The sequence below is a fragment of the Lepidochelys kempii genome, chromosome 13 (genome assembly GCF_965140265.1).
Source record: "Lepidochelys kempii isolate rLepKem1 chromosome 13, rLepKem1.hap2, whole genome shotgun sequence".
Taxonomy (NCBI): domain Eukaryota; kingdom Metazoa; phylum Chordata; order Testudines; family Cheloniidae; genus Lepidochelys; species Lepidochelys kempii.
The window spans coordinates 30,536,808-30,559,417 of NC_133268.1; the positions used below are offsets into that span (position 1 = coordinate 30,536,808).

A 22,610-nucleotide genomic window follows, 5' to 3' on the forward strand; every position below is an offset into this window, starting at 1 on the left:
GAAAAATAACACTTTATTGGTGGGATTGTTCCTTCAGGTCCGTTACCCCTGTTCCTTGGGGTGCTGGGTGCAACAGAATACCGAGGCTATGTCTACACACTGCTTTGGAGCCCAGGGAACCAGCCTTCCAACCACTGTCAACAAGCGAGGGATAGTGGGGGCATGCACTAGGGCTATAAAAATAGCTGTGTAGACAGCTCTTTGAAACTGCGACTCAGGCTGGAGCTTGGGCCCTGAAGTATAGGGAGGGGGATGGGCTTCCGATAAACAAATAACTAATGTCAAGAACTCAAAGGTTAGAAAATGCCTGATCTTAGGTTTCCTGCGCACCTTTAATTCAGCCCCCTTGTGCATATGCATTATGGCACTCTTGAGTTACGTGGCCAGGTAATGTTTTTCTCACATGACCCCTGCCTCATTTGGTGCACCGGATGCAATTATGTCTTTCTATCCTCGTTGTTCATGTGGCCCTTCCCTTATTTATTGCACATTATGCCAACCCTTATACTGGAGATAAAATTATTCATTTTCTCATGCGCTTTTATATGGTGCTTATTGCCTTAGTATTGGAGTGCTTGGATTTCTCTGCACAGCACTCCTGTCAGACCAGGTGGTGGTCTCGTCGTGTGTTCATGGTACCTTACATTCAGAGCACGGCTCCTGGTGTCTCACATTGCAGCCACGAGTGCTCAGCGCTTCTGCAAATCAGGTTCTAGGTGTCTCAAGTTGGGCATCCAGAAAATGAGGCATATGCACTTGGTAACTTTGTGGCAGAGACAGAGATTGAATCCAGTTCTCCATGGTAGCATTCAACTGCCTTAAGCATGAGACCATCCTTTCCCTTCCTGCAATCCCCTGCATCAGTCACTACACCGTTTCTGATTTCTACAACAAACAAGATAGTCTCCTTCATCCACAACCCTGATTCATCCCCAGAGCAGATCCGTCTTGTGCACTGAATGTGGCAGGGATCCTGTGGAAAAGTAGCAGGTGATCATGTAATTCAGTGGTCCCCAACATGGTGCCTGTGGATGCCATGGCGCCCGCCGGGGCGTTTTTGTGCGCCCGCAGGACACGCCGCCGGAGAACCGCCCCCTGAAATGCCGCCGAGAAGCGTTGCCGTTTCTCGGCAGCATTTCGGTGGCACCACTTCTTGCTGCTGCTGCTTTTCAGCAGCATTTCCACAGCCGGTTCTCTGGCGGCGGCATTTCGGCGGCGGAGTGTCCGGGGCCCGCCACAGCCTTCTGGGAATAGCAATGTGCTATTCCCACAGAAAGGTTGGAGACCACTGATGTAATTAGTCTGTAACATAATACATATGTACAAGGGGATTGAATTAAAGTTACACAGTCTTAATTCTAGGTTTCAGAGTAACAGCCGTGTTAGTCTGTATTCGCAAAAAGAAAAGGAGTACTTGTGGCACCTTAGAGACTAACCAATTTATTAGAGCATAAGCTTTCGTGAGCTACAGCTCACTTCATCAGATGCATATCGTGGAAACTGCAGCAGACTTTATATATACACAGAGAATATGAACCAATACCTCCTCCCACCCCACTGTCCTGTTTGTAGAGAAGCAAAGCTGAGTGCTTGATTTTGCAAATGTTTGTATTTAATATTGGTGGGAGGAGAGCTTCCATGTAATTTTCCAAGGTTTTTAAAAGAGTAAACTGAGAAAACTCCATTATATTGATCCCCTGAATGGGTCATCATCAGGGAATCTTTTAGATCCACAGCACAGATGTCTGCTACTTGAGCTACCTGCATGCACTAGTTGGCCATTATTCTCTAGATCAGGGGTGGGCAAACTTTGTGGCCTGAGGGCCACATCTGGGTATGGAAATTGTGTGGCTGGCCATGAATGCTCACAAAGTTGGGGTGCAGGCTCTGGGGTGGGGCCAGAAATGAGGCATTCAGGGTGTGGGAGGGGGCTCTGGGTTGGAGTTGGGGCATGGGAGTGGGGCAGGGGTGCATGCTCTGGGCGATGCTTACCTCAAGCAGCTCCCAGAAGCAGCAGCAAGTCCCCCCTTTGACTCCTTCTTGGAGGCGCAGCCAGGTGGCTCTGCACGCTGCCCTGTTCACAGGCGCTTGGGGCAGGGGCAGCGTGCGAAGCCGCCTGTCTGCCTCTACATGTAGGGGCCAAAGAGGGGACATGCTGCTGCTTCCGGGAACCACACAGAGTGGGACAAGCCCCTGATCTCGCTCCCTGGCTGGAGTGCCAGAGCGGAGCAAGCCCCAGACCCCACTCCCCAGCAGGAGCTCAAGGGCCAGATTAAAACATCTGGAGGGCCGGATGCGGCCCCTGGGCCGTACTTTGACCACCCCTACTCTAGAGGGACAAGCCATTAGTGAGACACACTTTGCCAGAGGCTTTCACAGTTGTTTGTTGGGAGCATAGGAATATTGGATCTCAGGAATCCTAGGTTCTGTTCCTGGTTCTGGAGTAAAGTCTCGTTTATGGATAGACCCTACAACCTCTGTCCCCCCCTGTCCTGGTCCCTTTCTGCTCCACATCCCTCTGCATTTGAATCAGGCTGCTTTCTTCTTCTCCTCTATCCTGCCTGAGTACCATCTGCTAAGGGAACATTGAGAGAACAAGGCAGTGTCTCTGCTCTCAGTTCTGAGGCCTAATAGTGGGAGGATCAACTGCAAGGAAAGGCCTGCACAACCCCTGCAGATCTGGGCTGGAGCATGCTAAGTGCCTGTGGAATCTGCTGAGAATTTAGCTGCCAGCTTCTGAAAAACCTCTGTTGACCATATGCAAAGTGTAAGTGTCAACAAATTTGCAGGAATTTTTACAGCAACAGCAAAAGATACATATCTGACCCTGCTCCAAAGCAGGAAGACAGTAGAGGTTCTCAACAAAATGGTAAGTATTTTTAACGTGGGGAAAACAGCATACTTTTCCGCAACCTTGTTCTTGGAAACTGTGGGACCAGTACAGCTGAAATATTTGAAACAGAAATTCAGTCTGAGGCAGACATTCAGCCTAAACTGTCAAAGTTTGGGAAAGTAACTGAAAACACGGTCTTATAATAGAAAGTGTTAGGCAACCTTAGCTAGAGGTATTGCTGCCTGCTCTGTCTAAAATCAGAGACGGTTAAGAGGTGAGTTGACCCATCTCTAAGTACCTACATGGGAAGAAGATCTTTTAATAGAAGATCTTTAATGGCAGACAAAGGCATAATAAGATTGATTAGTAGCTAGAAGCTGACGCTAGACCAATTCACACTAGAAATAAGGTCCAACTTTTTAATAGTGAGGATAATTAACCACTAGAAAAACTAACCTTGGGACATGGCAGATCCTCTATCCCTTGAAACCTTTAAATCAAGATTGGACGTCTTTCTAAAAGATCTGCCCTTGTTCAGTGGTCACGGGTTTGATGCAGGAATTGCTGGGTGGATTCTCTGGCCTGTGCTATGCAGGACGTAAGACTAGCTGGTCATAACCGTCCCTTCTGGCCTTAATCTATGAATTGGTAAATATTCACCGTCCCGCTAAGTGAATGGGGGTTGGGTCTCATTTAGGATATAACGGGGAAATGGAGAATTTTGTGAACCTAAGATTTAGCAGTATTGCCTTAAGTAATTCTGCATTCAAATTGACAATGGCAGCTGTGATGATCAGATCCTCCTAATAAAACAAGTGTTCTTCATTCACTCCAGGTCACTTCCCTTATGGACAGGTTATTACATAATTACTCACTGAAGGGTTCTTGAACCTGCCTCTGATGCTGGCTATGGTCAGAGACTTAGGGCTTGTGTACAGTAGAGCAGTGGGTCTCAATCTTTCCAGACTCCTTGTCTTGCATACCCCAAGTTTCATCTCACTTAAAAACTATTTGCTTACAAAATCAGCGGTAAAAATACAAAAGCGTCACAGCACACTATCAATGAAACATTGTTTACTTTCTCATTTTTACCATATAATTATAAAGTAAACCAACTGGAATATAAATATTGTACTCAGTGTATAGTATATAGAGAGTGTAAACAAGTCACTGTCTGTATGAAATTTTAGTTTGTACTGATTTTACTAGTGCTTTCTAGGTAGCTTGTTGTAAAAGTAGGCAAATATCTAGAGGAGTTGCTGTACCCCGGAAGACCTCTGCGTACCCCTGGGGTGCACGTACCCCTGGTTGAGAAGCACTGCAGTAGTCTTGACCACTATGCCAGCAGAGCCCCTAGTGGAAAGTGGCAGGAGGAGAGTGCTGGCCTACATACTACCTCCCCAAACAGCATTAGCTAAGTGGCCAGTAGCACTCTGCTGTTGGCATAGCTGTGTCCACACAAGGGGTTTTGCCGACATAGCTATGCCGGCAAAACTTAGTAGTGTAGACCAGGCCTTCGATGGGCTGATTGGCTGATCCACATGGGTCCCTGAGGTAGTGGGTTTCCAAGGAGTTTTCTCTGCAGTACCAACTGTTTTTCCTTTATTTAGCTCACATTCTGGTGACAAACTGGCCTTTAGAGCAGCAAGTCCAAGCTGCTGTACCAGAGCGCAGGCCCCCAAGGGAGCCCCCTGCCTTGGTGTTGACAGCAGATTTGTCAATTGTTCTGGGGGAGCCATGCTGAACACTGACTGTTTTTCTTTTCTCATTGACAGAATGCTGCTCGGAACTTCCAGGACTTTGACTGCCAGGTAAGGAGCATGCAGCCAGAAGAGATCTGTAACTGCCAGCCTCCACACAGAAAGCAGCGAATGGCCTATGTCATAACCAACACAGAGATGACCCATCCAAGTTCAGATGGGCCTTTATTAGTCCAGTCTTCTGCCTTGAGCCTGTTAAGATTTCGCTGAGCAGAACTGGAAGATCTCCTGGGAAGCAGCCTCCTTTCCCGGGCCATCTCCCTCCCTCAGTTTACTGTCTGTGTTAACAAGACCATCGCCCTCCCAGCTCAGCTTCCCCTGCAGTGACGTCCCAGTGCCAAATGGTGACACAGTGAGCTCCATGACAGGAATGTCAAATTAGGGCTCAGTGAGCTGCAGGATTCAGTGAGCTGGCAAGGAAATTCCTAATACCATCAGACCCTTTCAGGGATGTCGAAAGTAGTGAAGGGAAATGGTGGGACAGTTGGGTTTGTTCTCAGTGTGTTCCACCTATGCGCTGCATCAGTCAGGCAGTGCCTGCTCTTTCCTGCATCTCTGCCCTCTCCTCATGAGCTCTACCGTTTGGCAGTGTATCGTTATCACAGGGCACGGGCGTGTAGCTTTGCTGTGCTGCTGCACGCAGCTTGACGTGCCGGCGGGGCAGGCGGGAGCAGGATGGGGATGGAGTAATTCCTGTTGTCCTTTGAAGTGCCAGTCTCAGCAAATAAGCAGTGTAGTTCTATTGGTAAAACAGGCCTGGGAGTGGAGCTGGATGCTGTCACTAGACATGGCTAGTGGACTTGCTCCTTTGGCGCACTGTACCATGTTTGCTGTTGCAGCAACACCCAGTGCTGGACTAATTTGTCTCCTGTTAAGTTTGTTACTTGCAACATGCTAAATTCATGCAGCTCTGCTGCGTGTGCCACCAGATTGGTCTGAAGACACAGATCCCACCCCGCGCATTGGCTGGCAAGGGGGGCAGATGGCGCAATGGCTTGTTCCTGCAGTAGTTCTGGTTGGTTCTGCACTCTGAAGATGTGAAGTGCTAAGTAGTGTTGGGATCAGTTGACCCAGAGATGGTCAGATTGCATGAGGACAATTCATGGTAAAGCTGTAGTAATTCCTCCTGATACGATTCATCCTGACAGACCAGTGCAGAAGACCACCATGGTCTCTGTCTTGTTGCTACAGAATGATCCCAATAGAGAAACAATTAAACTGCATGGCTTCCCTGTATTGCAGTTGGGCTGATTCTTCCTTGGACAGTACATGACACTGGTATTATCTGGCAGACTTGTCGTGGGGCAGGCCCAAACTGCTATGCCAAGTGACACCCCATCCTGCACCCAGTCAAAACAGACTGGAGCAACACATGGAACCATGCGTGGCTGCTCTCCCTGCTGACTGCTCTTCCTCCCCGGCTGTGAGGACTCTGCTGCTTGTGAAGGGCAGGGCCAGCTCACTGCTGTGAAGTGCTGGCAATGTAGCTGCAGAAGTGGGCTGTCCAGGGCTTTCTGACTCCACTCTATATAAAACTCAGCTTTTTAGAGGGGCTTCTGGGAATGCTTCCTCTGGCTGCGTGAAAAGGCAGAGCCATAAATGCAGCCGCGATCAGGCAGTTTGTCTCGCAGTGTCTTTGGGGGTGCCCTACAAAACCATACAAAGTACTGGGTTGTGGGCGGGCAGGATGCGACAGTCCAGGGCAGCTGGGCTCTAACTCTGCCTGCTGGGCCTACTTATCCCAGCTGCAAGTGGCTTTTAAAATTGCCATTATTCTGAAGTCCTCAGAGCATTAATCAAACTCTGATACAGCCACAGAGTCCCGAGGGGCAGGGGAAGACAGCAGCAGTGACTCTGAATCACTTTGCTTTTGTTGCCTTCAAAGTAACTAATGCAATGAAAACAGGCTTCCCCCACCATCCTGTCTGTGCACAGGAAAGGGTGAGGGGAGCTCAGGTGCCAGGCCTGGTTGCGCTGGGGAGAGGCAAACCGGTTTGTCAGGCTTGGGCCTAGGAGGGGAGCACTGGTGCAGTGTGCTTGGGTCAGGAAGTGATCAGGGAGCGTGGAGCACAGGCCCTACCTGTTGGGGCCTGTGTGTGGTGAGTAAGGGGAGCACAGGTCTGGTGTGCTGGGGCCAGGAGACGGGAGAGGGCAGTATTAACCATTCCCTGGGCATCTTCTGAATCTCCAAAGCAGCCTTGGCTTTGTCTGTTCAGAGCTGGCTCCCTCTTTCTCCCGGCTGGCAGCTGTCCAGGCTTGGCAGAAGGTGCTGGTCTGGGAGGGGGTCAGGAAAGCCCCCATGATAGGATAAAAGGCCTCCCTTCTCTTCGGCCCCCCTTTCCCATCAAACCACAGAACCTCCCACACGGTCTCCCCAAGGCACACCCCAGTCTGCAGAGACTGACTAGATGTGTTTGGAACACAGGGGAGCCCTACCCCATAGAAAGAGGGTGGACAGCCAGCGAAGCCATGTGTGGACGAGCTCCACACGGGCCTGTTCTGCCCTCACTTGTTTCAGCCCCAGGCCCTCTCAAAGTGGCAGAGTAGCTGAGGCCTTTGTTCACCCCACGCTGCTGAATTGTGGCAGAGCTGCCAAGCAGCCCCACAGCCAGCAGGGAAGTGAGCACTGGCGGAGGAACGCCTGATCTGGGTGGGTTGGATCAGTGGAGGACCGGTGTCTATGGCAACGGTTGAGCAGGAGACAGGATGCTGCTTGCAGGAGCTCTCAGTTCATTGTAGTGTCTTTTTAGCATCCAGTTACAGCTGCTTTTGTGATTCCGTGCTGCCACCACCTCCTCGTCATCCTCCTGCCAAGTGCCACTGCGGGGCACGGCTATCTGCCTCGGCCATCTGCACACCAAGGAATGCTGGATCAAACCTAAGCAGTGTCTTTAGGTTCCCACCACCGCTGGAGCATAATATCTGTTACATCAGCTCAGACCTGAGGCTGGTCTAATTGGGTCTCCTGCCTGTGACAGTGGCCTGTGCAAGGAGCATGAAATCTACACCCATAAGCCAGTTGTGCAGTGCTGGAGGGAGAGGGGAAGGGCTGTGCTTTTTCTTGGCTTGGGAGGGGGTCTGCAATTTTTATAAAGGGGGTACAAAAGGATGCCACCTGGTGACAGGGCTGTATATAATTAGTATTCTCTTCCATCATATCCTCCCCAAATCCCTCTTTGTAAATATCTCTGTGAACAAGGCCTGTAGCACAACTCTGCCGAAGAGCTACTTGCCAATCGCGGCCCTGTAGAGTCGGGTTTGATTACGTGTGTGTTTCACTGGCCTCTTTCTCAGCAGACTGGGAACTGAAATGGACAAAACTGTTGTTCTCTGATTGTGAGGAACTGATGCATCAAACGCAGCACTTGGGGGTAGTGGCGGAGTCCAGACACTGCAGGAGGGTAGCTTTGCCTGTGTTTGGAGGGCAGGGGTCTCTTTCTGGGATTGAGAGGATAGTTGTTGTTCCTGTTCAATATGTATTTCATTTGTGACCAGGGTTCACCTTTTTCAGCAGTCACTATTAACAGTGTCCCTTAAAGCTGGCTAGCCCTGATTCCAGCTTTCCTGTCCAGCTTAACTCACCCCTTTTAGGCTTGGCAGGATGTTTCTGAAGCCATTACTTCATGCGTTAACTTGGGAGTTTAACTTTGCGTTAAGCAGTGTGACGTTCGCCTTGTTCTTTCTGAAATGGCGGCAGCAGCATTGCCCCTGTTGGGTTCAGAACTGTGATCCGGCCCGGACACGCTCTTCTGAGTTCAAACCTGGGACCCAGAGCAGCATTTCTTCTTCGTTCTTAATACATTGGCTATTGTAATTCCCCGAATGATAAATTAACGAGCCCTAAAACTAGGGCGTTCTAGACCATGGACAGACAACTTTCTTAAGTAGTAGAGGACCACAAAGTTCTCTATAATCCCTTCGGGGGGTCATGCTGGTTTTTTAAAGTCTGCATAACTCAACTGTTCTTGTGTATACGTGGAACAGAGCAGCATGGAGAAGCTTTCCACTTGTCTTTTTGCATCCCAGCTGACCAGTGGACAAAACCCTCAAGTAGCCACCACTAAACACAACTAGCTACTGACAAACTAATGGCTGAGGAATAGGGGCACCAGTATTTCCATTAATGCACACCTCAAATAGTCTGATAAACGTTCCCTTCTTTCTGACTGATGTTGATATCCCTCTTTACCATCACTAGGAAACTGTCCCTGGCTTTAGGTGCTTTGGGCTTTGCTCGCATCCACGGGCATGACACACATCTAAACCTTTACTAGCTAGAAGTAAAAACAGAAGGCAAATGAGATTCCCTCTATTTCTTCTTGGCAGGGAGCCAAAAAAGCTTTCCTGCTTCCAGATGTATGATCTGAGTGAATTGGAACCTGTCTAACCAAACCTTTCTCGAAGCTAGGGTACCCTGCCATGCCGGGCTTAGAGCCCACTCTGCCAGGATTGTAGCAAATCCCTGAGCAAGGATATGAGAAATCACGTAACAGGAGATCTGCAGGGTGGCTGCCTGATATTAGTGCATGTGTTTACTAAGAGCTACTGGCTCACTGTCTCTTCAGCTGTGCACCTTCGGGCAGATGTGAAGTGAAGCAGGTAGAGAGGTTTTTTTCTGTCCCACTCTCCTTGTCCTGGGTTTTTCACTGTAATGAGTTCCTTTGGGGTGGCTAGACTGGAGCCACAGAAATGATCCTAGCAAGTAAAATCTTTCCTCCTGTGGCCCCAGACAGCAAGTCCTCAGGCTCTCCCAGGAGTGGAATAGTGTCATATTTTTGGTCAGTGCTTCCTCTTCATGAGGAGTGTCTGGTCTCATTTGTCTTACCACTCGGTCGGTGCGAGGTCAGAATGAAATCTAGGGCTCACAAGGGATGGGTGCAAGGCCAGAACTGCCAAAAGGTCTAGTCTCTGATGGGCTCAGCTGTTGCCTAGACCCACAGAAATGACATTAGTGGGTAAATTCTCATGTACCGTCACAGTGATGCAAAGGAACAGGGTCCCAGGCTAGATGGGCCAGTGATCCTGCATGGCAGGGACGGTTCCTATGGAAACAGCATGACCTTAAACAGAATGGCCCACTCCACAGGAATTGGGGGGAGGGGGGGATGCAGGACACACTGCCCAAAATATCCCACGTTTTCAGCTTGTGGGTTCTGAGGGGTGTCCCTGAACCACCACCATAAGATTTACCCTTCTGTTTGGCTCTTGGAAAAACATTTTCATTTAGTGCAGAAAGCAGCCTGGTCATGCGTCTGACTTGGGCCAAGAAGGTATTCCCACGTGTATTATCTCCTAACTGACACTGCTGGAAAGAGACTGGTTTCATCTGACTGCTGTTTGGCATAGCACAAGCAGCATAAAGCCTGCACCAACTCAACTCCTCTTCAGTCACAAGTTAGCCGTTGACACAGAAGCATGCATTGCTTTGTGCTGCATCAGAATGAGAAGCTATTGCTATGAAGGCTTCATGTAGCTTTGTCAGTCGTCGGTGTGAGCATGCAGGCTGATACGAATAGCTTCACCGAGTGGGAATGCAGGCTAGGCTGTTGCTGGGAGGACGGCTATGAACTCGCTGGTGAGCAGTGTAGGATTCTTGTTTAACTGAACACCTACAATTGTTGCCAGGTGTTGTCTGACACATTCATCTTTATCCAGCTCATATGTTTGCATGCCATAGATCCCGGGTTACCAAACTGTGGTACATGAGTTTCACGTTCCATCAGTTCACTTCACGACAACTTATAAAGAAAGGCGGTATGTGGATTAATAAAGTTTGGAACGATTGCAATAGATGCTGCTTACATTGTTAAATGGGCTCGATTGCTGTGCCTCTCCTGTCCCTGTGGACCCAGCTAACCAGACACTTTAAAAGGGCAACTTTTCCTTCATGTTTAACAAAATACAAAAGGGGCGAGGGCGGGGGTGGGGGGAAGGGAATTCTTCCAGGCCTCCTTAAATCACAACAAAATCAAAAAGGGACATGTCCAGTTTTTAAAAACCCTGTAGGGCTCATCTGTAAACTCCTTCCAGTCTGCTGTCTGGCTTTCTGTGCTTTGCTCATGCAGTGAGTTGCCCAACTTGCCATGAATTGTAAGTGAAACTGCAAAAGCGCTTCAAGCTCGATCTTCCTAAAAGACACATATATAGAAGGGGACCCAAATTCCTCCAAGCTGGAGGAACACAGGCAGATACCAGGAGTACAAGGGCAAGTTCAGTCTGAAGTTATTGACCTAAAAACCCACTATACATTGAGTCAATTTTCAGAATAGAACGGCACTTTGGAGATTGCAATAGAGGCAGCGGGAGCCCCGGCCCTTTAAATAGCCCCCGGAGCCCCGCTGCCGCTACCCCAGGGCTCCAGCAACAGGGCTCTGGTGGCAATTTAAAGGGCCTGGGGCTCCAGCCACTGCTGGGAGCCCCAGGCCCTTTAAATTGCTGCCTGGAGAAGCCAGGCCACCCTCTAGATGGGAGTCACTGACTTGTCCATTAAACTGTTCAGTTTTGGTTTTTCACAGTCCTGTCCCTCTGGCTGTATCTTTGCCTGATTTTTCACCCTTTCCCTCCATGTTTCTGTGGAGTTATATGGTACGTCCCTATTTTTCTCCTCCAACATACATCTTCATGGATTTCCAATACTGTCACAAGTGCACTTGTCTCAGTACTGAGCTTTCAATCACAATTTTCACAGACCCTGGGGGCTGCTTGTCTGCATGCAGAATGGCACAGGTTGAACTTAATGGTGTGATTTTTAAATTGATTTAGTTAAACTGGTGCCAAAGGCTGGATGAGCAGAGATATTAGTTTAAACCAGGCTTCTTTGCTTTAGCTTAATTCCATAACGAACAGGTTTAAATGAAATCTAAATAAGTCTGGTGTAAGTGGAAATAAGTGTGTTCCCACAGGGGTTTGCACTGGTTTAACTAAATAGGTGCAAATTGGCACACAGACAAGGCCTATGCTAGAAGTGAGTTTTCCTCACTCTTCTACTCTGAAAGTGCCTTGGACTGAGCTGGGCTAATATTATGAACATCCTTTTTCAGCAGGATGGTTTGAGAGAACTCAATCTTACATGATCACTCTTGCTGGAACATATTAACCCTTTGGTGTTCAGAGTCTTGCCTTTGCCCAGACATCAAGCATGAGGAGACATGGACTGAGTAGAGCAGAGGTCAGGAGTGTACCAACCGTGGGTAAGCACATCTCATGTTTCAGGCCATAAGCTGATTTGCCTGCAGGGTAAGAAAGTCATTTTCCTCCTTTTCACAATTGACCAGGGCCACTGTGAACTTTTCTCTTGGTAGAATATTACACTGGATGGCACCATGTCTGATCTGGTATGGCAAATCCAGAACTCGTTCCAGGTGAATGCTAGAGTTTCAGAGTGCTTTGCATTAGTTTGCAGGTGCTCATGTTTTGGGATAAATATTTAGCTGCTAAGAAGATAAATTAATTGAGTCCCAGCTGCTATTTTCAGTCTTGCTTGGAATGTCCTTCGTGTAGAGGGAGATGTTCCTCTGAACTGCGTGGTGCACATTTTATACATGCTGCTTTCACTAAAGCTTCAGCGCTCATTGCTGTCTTTAGGAATACCTTTGTTCATATTTGCCATGCATTCTGGCTGCTGTGAGGCTATGTACACTTCCCCTTTTGTAAGCTGTTACTAACTTCCCAGGTGGTTGGCGTATTTATTTTCAGTTATGAATAAATCTAGGCTTGGCCTGACTGGTCTGAAACAGTTCTATGCTAATCCAAATGGCAAGCCCCTTCTCTTGCTCCAGAGATTCGTTTCTCTGGGTCAGAGTGGGGTGGAGGGGCTCCCAGCCTGTCTGCCTGCATTGCAGCTGACCAATGGAGGACATTGTCCTCCTTTTTTGATACGCATTTAGCCACTACTAAACACAACTCGATGCTGATAACAATGGTCAGTGTGCCAGGGTGCCATTACTCCATTCAAAACAACCCCTGAATAATCTGCTAACCATTTTACGTGAGAGTAAACGGTAGGTTTGGCACACTGCTTACAGGCCTAGGTAAATTTCTTCCTTTTTCATTAATAGTAGTAATCTAGTTTATTCTCTGAAATAAAATGTATTAACCTAGAATCTCAGATCCCCATTACACTCCAGCTCTGTGAGCTCTAATGAAATGCTGGGCTGAGCTTATCCCCCCCTTAGCAAGCAGATGGCAGATTAAATGATCTTGTTGAGGGCTGGCTGGCTGGCTGATGGGCAGATGGTGTTGGTGACCTGCAGTTAGTGGAACTGAGTTTGTGTCTTTATTGTGCCGGCACACCCTTTGTGTTTGCTTTGAGAGGCAAATGCCCTGTTGACATAAAATTCTCCTCCTTTTCCTGACATTTGAAATGTATGTTGTCGTTTAAAAAAAATCCACTCTAGGGCTGTGACCTCTGCCTGACACACAACAGCATTTAATCCAGTCTGTCTCTGGTACGGCTCCCTTTCCCCCCACCGAGAGAGAAAAGGGGGTGCTGATGTCAGCATGCTACTTATGAAAGGTGAGCTGAGACCTGGAACTGCTTTCTTGACCATGCTGCCTGGCTGAAATGGTTCACGGGGGTTGGAAAGCCAGAATTCTGCAATGCCCAAAATAACAAGCAGCATTGTAAAGCCAGGAAATTCAGAGTCCAGGTTAACCTGAAAAGAAATCCAGACATGGTAAGGTCATGAGGGGAAAAATGAGAAACTGTCTTTAAAAATCAGTTTACTCTGGGATGACGAACGCTGTTATGTATTAATCATAGTTGTATGGTTATTTCAGGATGTCACTACAGGACAGAGTTAAAGTTGTGTGGGTGCTTTGATTGCATTTCCACACCTTAACATGTTTGGGTTTCTTTTATGTTTGCATTTAACTCTGTATTTCTCGAGTTTATAATGGTTGCGCTGGAGATAATTACAGTAATTACAGTTCTTCCCTAAATCACTGATGTGTGCCCTCCACCTTAACTCTGTCTTAAAGTAGCTTTTAGGGCTGTCAAGCAATTAAAAAAATTAATCGTGAGATTAATCATGCTGTTACCATTTATTTAAATATTTCTGGATATTTTCTACATTTTCAAATTATTGATTTCAGTTACAACGCAGAAATCAAAGTGTAGAATTCTCACTTTATATTTATTTTTATTACAAATATTTGCACTGTAAAAAACAAAAGAAATAGTATTTTTCAATTCACCTAATACAATTACAGTAGTGCAATCTGTCATGAAAGTTGAACTTACAAATGTAGAATTATGTAAAAAAAAACTGCATCCAAAAATAAAACAATGTAAAACTTTAGAGTCTACAAGTCCACTCAGTCCTACTTCTTGTTCAGCCAATCACTCAGACAAACAAGTTTGTTTACATTTGCAGGAGATAATACTGCCCGCTTCTTGTTTACAATGTCACCTGAAAGTCAGAACAGGTGTTCGCATGGCACTGTTGTAGCTGATGCCACACGATATTTATGTGCCAGGTGCACTAAAGATTCATATGTCCCTTCATGCTTCAACCACCATTCCAGAGGACATGCGTCCATGCTGATGACAGGTTCTGCTCGATAATAGTCCAAAGCAGTGCGGGCTGACACGTGTTCGTTTTCATCATCTGAGTGAGATGCCACCAGCACAAGGTTGATTTTCTTTTTCGGTGGGTCGGGTTCTGTAGTTTCCAGATCAGAGTGTTGCTCTTCTAAGACTTCTGAAAGCATGCTCCACACCTCGTCCCTCTCCGATTTTGGAAGGCACTTCAGATTCTTAAACCTTGGGTCAAGTGCTATAGAAATCTCACATTGGTACCTTCTTTGCGTTTTGTCAAATCTGCAGTGAAAGTGTTCTTAAAACGAACGTGTGCTGGATCATCGTCCGAGCCTGCTATAACATGAAATGTATGGCAGAATGCGTGTAAAACAGAGCTGGGGACATACACTTCTCCCCCAAGGAGTTCAGTCACAAATTTAATTAATGTATTATTTTTTTAACGAGTATCATCAGCATGGAAGCGTATCCTCTGGAACGGTGGCTGAAGCACAAAGCGGCATATGAATCTTTAGCTTATGTTTCTCTTAGTGATTGGCTGAACAATAGGTAGGACTGAGTGGACTTGTAGGCTCTAAAATTTTACATTGTTTTGTTTTTGAGTGCAGTTATGTAACAAAATATCTATATTTGTAAGTTGCACTTTCATGACAAAGAGATTGCACTACGAGACTTGTATGAGGTGAATTGAAAAATACTATTTCTTTTGTTTATCATTTTTACAGTGCAAATATTTGTAATAAAAAATAATATAAAGTTAGCTCTGTACACTTTCTAGTCTGTGTTGTAATTGAATCTCAATACCTGCTATTACCATGTGCAGCTGGACTCTGTTCTAGTGTAAAGTGACACTGTCGAGGTCGGGAGGCACAAAGTATGACTGTGCTGTTCTCGTCTGTTTTCAGAGTTCATGTACTTGCTATTTTAACACACACACATGGTTGTTATGTTTTTAAAGCTGTATGATACCTTGGCTGTGTCCTTGGCTTTCACATCTTTCATTGTGCTGCTGCTGGCATGTGGTGTGCTTCAGCTTCGGAGAGAGCCCTTCTGAATACACCATTTATGCACAATGTAGCTCAACAATAAACAATTGGGAGTTGTGGGGGAGGAGAATGACTGCGGAGAGTGGAACTGCTCAGGCAATTGTCACTCCTCTGCGGTCTGGAAGTGCACTTGCGAACCACTGAGCCCTCCTTAATTAGCCCCCTCTTGTGATGGGAGTCTGAGGCCAGGTCTACACTGTAAACTTACATGGTATAACTATATTGCTCAGGGGTGCCCCTGAGCTATGTGGTTATACTGACGCAGCCCCCGGTGTAGACAGTGCTATGTTGACGGGAGGGCTTGTCCCATCAACATAGCTACTGCCTCTCATGGAGGTGGAGTAACTACTCCAACAGGAGAAGCTCTCCCATTGGCATAGTAGTGTCTTCGCTGAAGCACGACAGTAGCGCAGCTTCACCGGTGTAGCTGGGTTGCTGCAGTTCTTAAGTGTACACCTGCCCTCCCAGAATTCTTCCCCTCAGAGAGAAAGGAAAGACATGGCGTGAGTAACCTTGGGGGAGAGGGGAATTCAATCGCTGAGCAGTGGATGGTGAACTTCATTACAGCACACTCCTGGTTCCAACAGTCACCTGGAGAATTTCCTTTGTGTTGTAGTGATTGAGAGGAAAGGATCTCAAACTTCTTGCTAACTAGAGCTTGTACTGTCTTGCTTTGCTGTTACAGCAGTGTTTCGGATCCATACGGGTCATACAGCCAGCCAAGGGCTCTCGTGGCTGTTCAGACTTTCTTTTGAGAGGGGGGTCACGCTTAGAGGCTTGCTATGTGAAAGGGGTCACCAATACAAAAAGTTTGAAAACCACTGCTCTAACAAAACATATAACCTACCATGACTCTCTGTGGGTCAGCATAGTAACCTCTACTGGGTCACCAATTCTCCTAATTTCAACAAACTACTCATCTCAAAATATTTCTAGTATTATTATTCCTAGCTAAGAGATGTTTGGTTTTCAGCTGGCAGTGGCTGAACATATAAAATGGCTGACTGCAGAACTGTCAAGTTCTGGGGTACACACAGGGGGTTCAAATTCCGGTGCAACACAACCAGCTACATTGTGGCACGACTACAGCTTGTCTGTTTACACTAGGGTTTTACAGCATGTTAGCTATCACACTGCGGAGGTGGAGACATAGCCTTTAGTCTGAGGTCACTGAAGCAGAGGCTCTTCCGATAAGTGGCTTCCTTTCAGGCAGAAGAGCCCAATGTTCACCTCCCCAATTGCATAGTTAATGCCAGTTGAAACATAGGTGTAGTGGTGGGGTGGGCTCTTGTACCTGCAAACCTTTTCTGGGCATGGATCTTGGAGCTGCTCTGAGTCAACCCTCCACTGTTTATGAATCTCCATTTTCCTCAGAGTTCATCATTGTCCTTTGATTTACTCCCATTCTCCAATACACTTTTAGTTTTGAGCAGATGATTCAACCCCTCCCATTCTGCTGGACCTTCACCCATTGGAATCCTAACTCGGGACCCAGATACCTGGACTACATAATATGTTGTGGGCTGGTGGATTAGAAATAAACACTTCCTTTGAGGCTGATGGTGGCTGGCACCTTCTCCAAAGGGAATTCCCAAGCCCACATTAAACATGTGTTCCTGTGACTTGCTTTTCTGACTCCGGGAGTGCAGGATCTGCCAATCACTCAAGACTCAAATGGACACTGCAGACAAAACATGAGCCCTTACTGCTGCGATTTCCAAACAGCCCTTTTTCAGTGCACTCTTCCTGTTTGCTCCCTGCCAGCCTCTCTCCCCTCCCGGTCCTGTGATGGGGAGCGCTCTGAGGCTAACTGAAACAATCCTCTTTGTGCATTGGAATCAGCCTTCCTTTTTCATGCCACCAGCAGTGTTGACTGTTGGAGTCAGAGTCTGAGCTTCGGGTCAGCTTGAGGTGCCAATGTGAAGTATAACGAATTGTGCCTTGTTGTGACTTATCTTCATGACCTGAGCTGTTCTTGTGGTGGTGTTACCCACATAATCTAGGGCATCCCGCCTATACCCTACCAAGGGCTCAAGGCGTGACCTGGTCTGCGGGACCTTTTCCAAGTGAAAGAGCCTTACGTAGCTGTGTTCTAAACATCTACTTGTTAGCAGTACACAAAGAACACATATGCCAAGCAAATCTTTTATGCTCACCACTCCCAGTGTTCAGACAGACTTCACCCGATGGCCAGTCATGATCCGCTCGGGGGTTCCCAGTGATGCCTCTGCACATCACTGTTGTGCAGAGGGGTAAGAATTCCAGCAGCTTGATGTTGAATCACAGTCCTGGAATAGTTCCCAAAGAGCTTTTTTTTTAATTTGCATTATATAGGTAAAACTAACTACTTTCAAAAAAATTATTAAACCTATCACATTATCCCATATCCCTAATTAACAAAAATTTGAACCAATTATACACTGGCACCTACATGTCCTCCTGCCTGCTTAAGTCTTTTACATTTTGTTTTTTATGTGTAAATTGTAACATATTTGTGATTTTTTTGTTTGTTCAAGCAGATGGTCAGCATAAAAGCTCTGCTTAGAGATTATTATACTATTTGTTGAGTCTCTCTTTAGATCCTTCCTAAAATTTCCCAGAACCTAGGTGTCTTTACTTTACAACCATGGTGGTGATAACTTTTGTTAGGCACGTTCCGGGCGGGGGAGGGTGCTTTAACAGCAGCAGAACATTCTTTTTCTTTATTATTTTAATGATGAGTTTCACCCAATGCTGGTTTAATATGGGGGGGAGGGGGTTGATCAGATCCTAGGCCTGAAGTGTTATGTGGCCTATAGAGCTAAGATAGCACTGAGTGGGATTAAAGTAATTTTTACTTTATGCAGAAGAAAACACTTCACCATTCTCTAGTAAATGTGTTTGCTGAGTTTTTAATACAGATGGCTGTGACATTACCCAGGGTACAATCTTGACTGATGGATGGCTGTATCCCCTCAATTCTCCACCTGTGGTGCCTTTTACATTGCTTTGCCACGAGAGCAACCACTCCTGGTCTGCTCCCAAACAGCCTCCAGCATGTAAATTGCTCCCAGTCCCAGAGTTTCCCCCCAGAACTATGTGTTATACTGCCCCGCACTCTCCTGGACAATACAAGCTCATAGATAGTCAGTCATTTCATAAATAGAAAATGATATGCACAAATCCTGTTATCCCAGATGAAGTTTCCCAAACATTTTAATCCAAACATGCTGGTTTAGATAAAACAATAGAACAAATTTATTAATTACAGAAAGATAGATTTTAAGTGATTTAAAGTAGTGAGGCATAAAAGTCAGAATTGGTTACAAGGAAATAAAAGGTAAAACACAACTAATACCTAATTTAACAAGCTAAGTGAATGCAAAACAAAGGTCTCTCTCACCACAAGTTCCAACAGTCTTAGGCCTTGTCTATGCTACACAGTTTTTTCGGCAAAAAGGAGCGTTTGCCGACAAAACAGGGGAGGTGTTCACACACAAAGCTACTTTTGTTGTCAAAACTCTCCTGTTTTGCCGACAAAACAAAACCACCTCAATGAGACGCATAAAGCGTTTTGTGGCAAAGTTTAAGCGTCAAAGTGTCAGTTTAGATGCTGCCGTTTGTTATGTCACCATAACTAGCCTCCCCTAGTATCCCACTGCGACACCCTGCAGCCCCCTTATTCTTCCTTGAATGATTACTCATGTCGATTCCAAGTAGGTGTGTGTGCGCCACGTGCACAGTCGTTGGAAGGTTTTCCCCTTAGCGGTACCCATCGGGTCGGCTGTGGAGGCCCCTGGAGTGGCACCTTCATGGCGGTGTATATAGGTCCCTGCTGACCCACTGCTGCTTCAGTTCCTTCTTACCGCCAGTGACCATTTCGTTCCCACTAACATTTCGTTCCTGTCCCAGAGACCAGGTCATGCCTCGGTCTCAGGGTTTCAAGCTGAAGCCTATGCCCAAGGGAGACCCACACGACTCCTGCCTGAAGTGCCAGGGAGAGGCACACCAGTCGGACAAGTGTAAAATCTGCCAAGGCTTCAAGCCCAGAACCAAAAAGGAACGGGACTTTCGGCTAAAACTCCTCCTGATGGAGTCAAACCTCTGCCTCCAGCTGACCCACGTCTGGCACTTTGGTGCGCAGCACGCCGGTCTTGGTGGGGGAGGGTTCAGCGCCGAGAAAAGACTCCGCTAAGGACTGTCGGCACCGCCATTCCCCGACGCCGAAGACCTCCTCTACTGCAAACGCCAGGCACTGTTCCAATTCGCCAGTGCCACAGAAGAAAAGGGGAGCAGACGGGGGCGTTTCCCCACTAAAGTAACGGAGCAAGCAGGCACCTGTGGGGTGTGTCACGTGTCGGGACACCCAACCTTAGCCCTGCCTATACTGGCACTGTCGACTCCAGCCTTGCGGGGAGGTCTGTCGAGTATGGTCCCGGTGGACTTCCTGGTGTGGGAGGACCTGGAGGAGGATATAGACCCCTCCCTCCCCGTCCATGCCAGATCCATTTGAAGTGGCCAGGTCCTGATCGTGGTGATGGCGCATTCCACCGCCATAACTCCGGCTCGCGCGCTGGCCCTACAAAGAGGCACCGTGTCCTCCAGGGGCAAGCCTACATTGATTTGTGACCAATCACCATCTCCACGGCACCGTTCCCCGGCACCGTCTTGGCCCGCGCTGCCCTGGTCACCGATATCAGACTGCTTTGTGGAGGCAGACTCCTATGCCTCTAGTAGGGGCCAGTACTGATCCCAGCGCTGATCCCGACACTGCTCAGGGCAGGATGAAGGGCAGCTACTGCCTATGGCGTCCTGGCCTCCACAGTGGCAGGGGCCAGCCCAATGTCCCTTTTGGATACAAGCCCAGGGCCTGGGTTCCAGATCCGTGTCGGTGGCTTTGGAGGTGCAGATCCCTCCCTCTGCCACCTCGGTGACCCGGGAGCCTTTGCGTGGACAAGAAACGGCCCCCCAGGTTAGCTCCGGCACTGATGCAGGGCCCAGCACTGCGCCGGTACAAAGACTGGTGTGGTATCAGGAACCAGTGCTGTCCCCAGCACCGCTCAAGGGGTAGCCACACGGGGATCTCCGTGAGCTAAAGGGTCAAGAAGACCCAGTTCCCCAGAGGACATCATCCTCATCCTCCCCTCCACCACACTGCCTGCTGTGGACACCAGGGGGGTATCAGGACCTGCTCAGGATGGTGGCCCAGAACCTGAATATGCAAGCAGAGGTGGTCTCAAAGGAGACCGATCCCATGCAGGGCATTCTGGCCCCTGAAGGTCCTTCGAGATTAGCCCTGCCCCTCATTAAGACAATCCAGAACCAAGGTTTTGTGGCAAACACTCACCTGTATTACCCGCATGGCTAAAGGGATAGAACGCAAGTACTTTGTGCTGTCTGAAGAGTATGAACACCTATACACCCACCCGCAGCTGGGTACTGTGGTGGTGAAGGTGGCTAACCACAAGGAACGGCAGGGACAGTTGGGGCTGACCCCCCTCCAAGTCCCAGGAAGTTAAATAGCTAGATGTCTTTGGTCAGAAGGTGTACTCCATCGCGGGGGCTCCAGCTTCGCATATCAAACCAGCAGGCAGTCCTCAGCCGTTATTGCTACAATTCCTGGAACACCTTGTCCAATTCCATTAATTGCTTCTGGAGAATCCCTGCTCTGAGTTCGGGGCAGTCGTGGAGGAGGGCAAGGTGATCGCAAGGACCTGCCTATAGGCCATGTTGGACTCAGCAGATTCGGCCACTCACACACGATGGCTACTGCTGTAACCATGAGATGCTGCTTCTGGCTTCAGCTCTCGGGGCTCCCGCATGAGGTCCAGAATACTATTCAGGGCCTTTGACTGTTCAGGACTCTTTTCAGAGCAGATAGACTCTAGGCTCCATAGCCTTAAGGACTCGCGGGCAACCCTTAAATCCCTGGGGATTCACACGCCGACCCCCCCAAAGGAAGCTGTTCAAACCTCAGCCCGCCCTACACTTCTACTCTGCTCCTCTCAGGCAGGATTATAATAGGAAGCGGGACAGGAGTAACAGGAGGCACCCATCTCAGTCCTCCTTGGGCCAGGAATAAAACCTCCAGGAATACGTCCAACCAAAATTGGCAACCCTACACAGTGCTAGGCTGCTCCTTTGCAGGAATTGGGCAGAATATCAATTTACACCTTGGAGCACTGGGGCCTAATTTTAAGGATCCTGCCTTGAAGTGTGACAAAGCCGTGGGTTCCGTAGTGAGCCCTCGTTGCCTTTGAGAACGTGTGGAGCGAGCTGGGGATTGTTTGGGCCGTAATGTGCATGGCAGCTTTGTTGTGCTTTGGTTTTTTCTCCTTTACTTAGTACATGGGAGCAGCAGCATGTTCCCACCTGGAACAGGAGAGAATTGTAATCACTCACTCCAGGCTGGCTGGGGATGGCCTTGCATCTGATCATCGAGGTACTTACTGACAGCAGTCAGAAGTGGAGAGCTCAGGTGCTGGGTTTCCAGAAGGAGTGTCAGCAGGCTGGCCAACCCCCAGCTATCAGGGAGGGAGGTGGCACCATCTGCTGTTCATTGCCCCAGACTTTGATTTCTTTTTACCTATACCACATTTGGCCACGATTTCAGGGTCACATCCTAATTCACTCTTTAAAAAAAAATTCAGACACTTTTAAAACTAAACTCTGCATTAGCTTTGTTTTGATGGGTTATTAGTTGTGGTGTGCCCAGTTTAGACAGCTGTAGTTCAGGACTGGCTGGGTGGAGGCCAGGGGGTTCTGCACAGTGTCCTGTGGCTGCCTCCATCACTAACGTGGAGATGTGGCCACAGGAACAAGCCCCAAGATGCAGTCCTTCAGGCGTGACCCAGGCAGTCCTGCCATGTGGTTCAAAATGGAGCACTGCATGCTGAGCTCTGCCAACTCCAGGGGCACCGTCTCTCCATTAGTGAGTTGAAGGCAGCTGCAAAGCACTCCGATTTAAGCCACCATTTAAGGGCTGGTTCTCTGGGCAGTGTGTGGATGTCTCTGCAGCTCAGGGCCCGTTGGCACTGAGTGTTGCTCCAGCCCCTCCGTGGAACAGCTGCGGAATTTCCTCTCTCACATCCTGCTGAAATATCTGGACACTTCGCAAGGACAAACAAGACCCAGGGAGAAAATGTCAGTGTGTTTATCCCTCTGCTCCAGTTATGGATGTGGTATGAGGCTGAAGTATGTGTGAGATTGTGATGATTAATTGGTATTGTGATAGCACCTGGGGGCCAAGGTCACATTGTTCTAGGCACTGTACAGCCTGTAACTGATGGTCTCTGTTTGCCGTCTAAGGAAGATTACAGTCTAATCTAAATTGTATTCATGTGCACACCGATAATGTTGTGGTAAGGCTGCATCAGAGGTGGGTTGTATATTTTCATGAGGGGTGATGGCCATTCTGGAAGTCTGGTTTTTGATGGCTGTCTTTTGAATATATG

At 47.9% G+C, this 22,610-nt stretch overlaps 1 protein-coding gene across 4 annotated transcripts in view; it reads left to right on the forward strand.

Annotated features, from left to right (window-relative positions):
- NDRG3 (NDRG family member 3) overlaps positions 1-22,610 on the forward strand; it is a 119,418-nt gene that overhangs the window by 77,949 nt on the left and 18,859 nt on the right. For all 4 annotated transcript variants that reach the window (XM_073309973.1, XM_073309972.1, XM_073309975.1 and 1 more), the window contains one exon: positions 4,609-4,644. In XM_073309973.1, the coding sequence (XP_073166074.1) occupies positions 4,609-4,644 (36 nt within the window). The remainder of the gene's footprint in view (positions 1-4,608; positions 4,645-22,610) is intronic.